General features: G+C 44.0%; 1 protein-coding gene across 1 annotated transcript; it reads right to left on the bottom strand.

The window, feature by feature from the left end:
• Positions 1-31: 31 nt before the first annotated feature.
• Positions 32-401, bottom strand: PHALS_04497 (uncharacterized protein; the record flags this gene model as incomplete). The annotated part of the gene is made up of 2 exons (XM_024722313.1): positions 32-113; positions 196-401. 2 exons carry the CDS (start codon positions 399-401, stop codon positions 32-34), a joined length of 288 nt encoding a protein of 95 aa, XP_024573402.1.
• Positions 402-6,666: the final 6,265 nt, after the last annotated feature.

Here is a 6,666-nt window from a genome sequence, read left to right as displayed (position 1 = left end):
GCAGGTAATATAAGTTTGTTATTCACTCAGCTCATTCCTCAACTTCCATCCAATGGCAGCTTACCAAGATCATGCGACGGTTTTTAATCGTCTGCCACACCGTTCCATTGACTCTGCAAAAAGTTACGTCAGATATTTGACCTAAGATGCTTCATTATCAAGAAAGATCATAATTGTATCGGTAACACTACGTACGCTGTAAAAAACCAACGCGCGAGTCCCATATTGTAAAGGTAAGACGAATTATTGAGGTGCAGGTTCACATCGCAATCTAAAAGTCCCGCTCTAGCTTTCCATACAGAAGGATAACTCACGCCCAAAACTCCTTTCTTCATCGACCCCTTCATGACAAGTCGATGCACCAAGCCAACTCCAGTATTCCAGAATGCTCGCAGCACCATTCTGCTCGTCTATTAATTTAAAAGATTTATTTAAAGAGTTTCTCTGCATGGGGGTGCTATTATGAAAAATGAGCCCGGTGATCAACCCATTTTCTAAAATTTCAGTACTCTAATAGATTATCAAGCACATATTTGAGGCTATCCTAAGAAATTATAAAGTGTTATTCATCATCGTTCCTTTACTGGATTACGGTATTTGAGCACACTAAACGAGCGCTGATCGGATGAGCGTTGAGTGACGGTGCTCGAATGACCAAAAGATTGGATACAGACTACTAGTGTGAGAGTCAATATATTAATAATTTTTCAATTTCCATTCTCTTCACAATGATGTCTTCTCTTCGATCATTGCAGCGGGGCTGTCGTAGCTTTGCGCTTTGAGGAAGAGTAAGGTAGGTCACCGACCTTTCGTCCTATAATTAGAACAAAGCACGAGTTTAGCAGATCGCAATCGGCTTATTCCAAGGGTAATTATTGCCTTAACCCAAGGCTAATTAACTCTTCCGTTTAAATTCAAAACTGACTTTATTTATTTTTTTATCAGCGGCAAAGCCGCCTAATCTTCAAGGTATAGATTTTCTTAAATATATATAGTAAAATCTAAATACACGCATAACTACTGGCTACCCAGCCACGTACCGTATTCTTATTTGGTTGCAGTCACACCATGCCCATCTCGTGTGACACACACACCTGTGACCAATGTACATATAACCCCGTTACAATTATCCTCTCCTTTCCATCAAAGTTCTGCGTTACACACGAACCTTGACCTTATACAAATATGAGCCGAAGCACCATGTCTTTGTGCAAGATATCTCAAACAGGATCTTCATCGACAAGTTTAACAGCGACAGACTTCGCGAGGAGGATCCGCTACATGTGCTTGGTGATCCTAATCGAGTCAGAGTGACCCAAGATACGACTTCAATAATCACTGACTCAAGCAAGTTGCAAACGAACCCCAGAATAATGAAATCGATCGTGGATCGTGCCCTTAAAAAATTTGTCGTCGGAAAACCAGAAAAGAAGAAATACGCAATTGACAAAATGGCAGCTGATTCTGTGGCATCGATCGGCTGTTTCAGTACGGCGAGTCAGACCAATTTATAACGCCAAACAGCAAACACATGATACTGTTGCGACCGTACAGATCTTTAATTTAATGAGTACAAAGTCATGGCTAAAAAGACTTGAATGCATCACCTAAAGTTGACAAGGGGTTTGAAAGAGCCTCAGCAGTAGCGAACGGCTTCACTCGCTCGCGAATTTCACAGATCCATACATGTACCCGATTGGGCGAAAATGTCTTATATGATGACGGGGTGGCGAAAAAAGGTATTCTTACGACAAATGTAATCATGTCAGGATGCCCATGAATCAGGCAAAGCCACTTAATATCATTGCGGAGGACGAAGCCTCGTGTATCCATGTATCGCAGCAACTGATTCTGCTATCCAACAGCTAGTTGGATAGGTGGAAATGGCTGTTACGTGAACAAAGCGTGCCTCAATGGCGTACAAATTTTGATGTGTCGGGCTCGATTAAATAGCTGACCAACTCGCGACGAAACAGATCCTTGTTTCATCAATGGTGAATATAGGATGATCAGCAAACGAACAGTGCAAACGCATAAATATCATCAACCCATCTGGAATAATCTTTGATCTCAATCCGCCTTTTGGTCGTTGGAATTATAATCAAATTATCAAGAAGACGTGTTAGGCTAGATTGAAATGAACAATAAAATCTAAACTATTACTTAAAAATATGCGGTGCAAAAGTGACGATCCGGATTTCGAGCAAATTGCGGACAGACAGTGAGCTCGGAGCTTAACGAGGTCATACATTACTGCAAGATGGTAATTGTCGTGAGCCGTATCATTCTTTTAAGATTTTCTAGACCGTCAAAATTAATATCTTATATCATACTCACACCATGATTGCCGAATTGCAGCAGATCACATATCTCTAGCATTTCGAACAGCTTGGAAGAAATTAAGTATTTTGAAAGCGGTGGGATCAGAGACGCTAAAATACTCGCTACTTTAAATCAAAGGCTTACTGGCGACTATTATACTGTCACTACTCCATGCACTAGATAATTGGAAAGCCCTGCGCACACGGACAGGGCTAAATCTGTCTCAAAACAGACGTCCACACACAGATTGAGGATATCTATTTATTATAAATAGAACATTACGACTACGTAGTACTCTTACACTTGGGCTTATGGCGCGATAAATACTCCTATTGAGAAATCGCTCAAAATGTGTAGTTTGGATCTCTCATTTTTTAAAACACCTAACTCAAACGGTCAAGAGGAGTAGTCGCTGCCGTTTTCCGTCTTTAGTCTTACTCTAGGTGGAGACATCTCGGTGCAAACGTGCGATATGACCTCAAGGTTTTAAATATCATTCAATTGATCGTTGCTGTAGCGCACTTTAGATCCTGAGATACTTCTAGCTATTGTCATAGCATCCGATGAACGTGCTAACAGCATCATCGCGATATCCTGCTCGCGTGAAGGTGTCTAGTGAAAGCTGTTGATGATAGCAATGGCACTGATCTCAACGTTCCCAGACATTAAGCCCACGATCGTCTCCTTGCGTGAATTGAATTCTGCTTCGGCGTTGCCGTGATATCGGGAATGTTAAACTCATGAATCGGCGACTCCAATACTTGAGCAGCACTCATGTCACTCCACGTTCAGCCCTCAATTCACGCTCGAGACTCCTGTCCCAAACACCTTTGGTATCCGAGAACTCAGATACTCTTATAGTTAGCACATAGACCGTACCTATCCAGTGCCCGCACCGATACCGCTTCTGGTTCCTAGCAGGCGTGGTTTCGTGAATCACCAAAGCTCCACCAGAAGACGTGCGCGCAGTGCATAAGGTCCTCGACTTCCAATCAATCTATGACTCATGGTATTCCAACCATGCTATGCCAAGGAAAAGGCCATACCTTATATCAAATTCTAAGAGTAGGCAGCGTTCCACGCTATCAAAGTCAAGAAACTTGACACCGAGGTCTACAGGGACCCTCGGCACAGTAACACAAGTCCCCGTCGCTTAGCGATCAGTGACGTTGTCACTCAACCGCGCTTTCAGCGCCTCAGCAAACAACTGACTTCCTTCGATCGTGGAGGTCCGAGCATAATTGCTTGACGCACAAGAATCGATAAACATCCTCTATGACCTCTCAAAGCCCTTCACGGTCGCTTTTACGACCAGCAAGCCCGGCTTGCATACACGGGCCTTGTTCAAGAGCACGGAGCTATTCGGAGCTGGGCCCTGCTGCTTTCTACCTCTTTGAGGCACAACAGAACTCAGTTCTTCTCCAGTACGACACCCCGCGCCTACTGGGTGTTCTCGTTTCCTTGCGACAAACGAGTAGACTGGTGAGAATCGGGGCGTCGGTTCGACTCGCCTTTACGCGTTGTGCGCAGAGGATAACTAGTCCGAAGGTGACGGGTGTTTCCTCAGGCAAAATACCGTCGGGTGTTTACACGCCCTCGGCAGCTCAGAGTTCTTCCGCCTCTTTCTCAGCATAGCTGAGATCTATTAGCTCAGGTCCGCTCGACAAGATGTGAGGGTGTGCATTCCAACCAAGTCGTGTCAACTTAAAGTCAAATTCGGCATTTAATGCCACGTTCAGCGTGTCTTTAAAAGAAGACGGATGCACATGGAAGACTTCCATTCTGACCATGCCAGTGCGGAGGTCCTCGATAAAGATGGTCACTGCGACCGTCTTGGGAAGAGGCCAGGCCGGCAATGAGATTTTTTTCAGCTCTTGGACAGATTCACCATCTTGCCGGGCAGCAAGGAAACGCGATTTATGCGATATGCCTGATTTGGCGGCGAGAACACTCGCAGATGCTGATGCTTCAGCTCCTTCCAGGAGGGTAACACAGCTTCAACCGAAGCACCGCACGTTAGTGCCCATAATATAAACTGATAGAAAAAATAAATCAGCCCCAAGCTTGAAGATAGATAGCGCCACGCATTGTTGCTCGTTCTGGAGCATGGCGGATACCATAGCTACCTCGACCTCTCGTATCCAGAGCAAGAGATTCTGTTTATCTTTAACCTCGAATGTCGTAAAGCTCACCATGAGCGGCCTGATTTGGGAAGAGTCATCGGTCGACGCTGACAGCTTCTGTTGTACGTGCTATAACAGTACATTTTCATCATTTGAAAACGCCTCTAGGCGCGCGCGTTTGTCGCTTCGGTCTTTGCAAAGTAAAGTGCTCCACACCCTCAGGGTCCGGACATCAGCTCATCAAGCCATGCCCTTGGGCAAATAGGAATATTCCTTTATCCTCACAGATGTTCAATTATAACGACTCAGGCGTCGAGTGCTACCAAATGCAGCGGGGCTGCTGTAGTTCTTTGCTTATAGGAAGCTTAGCTAGGGTCACCAACTTTACGTTCTTTCCAAGAACCAGTATGAGCGTATCGGATCACAATTCATTGCCGCCAAAAGTACTTGGCCAAGCTCAATACACTCTTCCGTTCAAAGTTGAAACTGTATTCAATTGTTTTAGTGAGCAAATATCTAAAACTTTAGGCTTTCCTAATTAATGTAGTAATACCTAACTGATATAAAAATTCTGATGAATATGCATTACTGCTGGCAATCAGTGGCTTCTTGATACGGTGTAGTCGCAATTAATGCGCATGTTAGTGATGCAAAGATAACAAGCTCAGATCCACGGATTTCAGATCTATGTTCCCCGGTTATGCAAACAATATCCAGGGTGATCGCTTGGTTGACTTGAGAATTGCCAAGGTAGGAGTGACCCGTTGTGCTACGTTGGATGAGCGTAAAGTCGGCAGCATTTACTACGCGCATGCGCGATTGCCACAAGCGACCATCGGAGTAAAGAAAAATAGTACTGATACTCGTTCCTAGAAAGTAGCTGATCGACAGTCAGTTTGTAATAAATTCATGAATACTGTCAAGTTATATGTTGGACATCGAAATGAATGATGTTAATCGTACATCAAGTGTCAGCACGGAGTAGCTGATGTCTTCCGATTCTTGAGTTGAAAAGCGGTTGAAGGTAGTAGAGTACCATCTCTTTTTACGCGTCACGAAGATCATTCAGTACATCGGCTTGATGTGGAGCGAACAGACGAAGACATGAGCCGATGTATATGCGGCGTAACAGTGAGGAGTCGACGCAAAATTGTGTGAGAACTGACAAACACAGACCCATCGGTGATGCTTGCGTACATGGTGAGAAGTGGAGTTGATAGGGGCTTGCCGACTGCGTCTACTAAGTCAATAACAAGCGACGATGTAGCAAAGTAGAGTGTTGCTATTGAAGCGGAGCTTCGCTCCCACAAGCACAATCAAAAATGGATTTAAATCCAAGGGAGAATAACAATTGCGCCATTGGATCATGGTGGCGCCAGTATGTCCCAAATACTCCTAGCAGATAGAACAACTGATTGTAGATACTGCTTTTACCAACAATTTGCGGACAAAAAATGGAAGTTGGATTGGGTGTTGACAATGCCTTGAGAGTATTTAGCAATCGTAAAGATATATATACATGTCAGAGAGCAAGTGCCTGGAACAAAGGAATACATTGTAATAAATGGAGTTCCGTGCTACGGAGGGGATCAGTGCGTTTGTGTCAGGCAATCCCTGGAATGGCACATTTAAGTTGGCGTTTCTTTGGATGACATGTTTGTCACAACAATCACAAGCAGGGAGATCAACCAGGCTAAAAAAAGAGTTCAGAGATGCATTGCGAATGAAAAAATTAAGCATAAGGAGCTACTTTATTTGCAAGAACGAGAGAAAAGGAATTGTGAAGATTAACTAAATCAACACGAAGCGTCAGCTTACAAATATTTATATAGGCACTCGGAGCGAAGATGCTCGATCTTATATGCGAGGCAGCGGGTGTCAGGACCATGCCAATGCCAAGGATATCCAAGCTTTAACTGAGAGAAGGAGATTGGAGATAACACCACTCAATAACTGTTAACGACGAATGTGCGGCCACACGTCTACTTTACATGCATAAGTATTAAATTCTGTTCGTTTACCAGATTATCCTCATTCTTAAGGTGTGGAGCCATGATTGATGGTTCAATCCCTCCAAGGGACAAGGTTTGATCACACGGTGCTTAGGGCTCACTTCTGGGTGCCTCTTTCTATCGGTTTATTGCCCAGATTGTTAAATTTTACAGCAGAGAGTATGGCAATGTTAGTGCGAGAAAGAAAAAAGGAGCATAATGAACTTGTC

The sequence above is a fragment of the Plasmopara halstedii genome (assembly GCF_900000015.1).
Source record: "Plasmopara halstedii genome assembly, contig: Scaffold_262, whole genome shotgun sequence".
Classification (NCBI taxonomy): Eukaryota; Oomycota; class Peronosporomycetes; order Peronosporales; family Peronosporaceae; genus Plasmopara; species Plasmopara halstedii.
The sequence above is the reverse complement of the archived record's forward strand: the minus strand, read 5'-3'. Positions and strand labels throughout refer to the sequence as shown.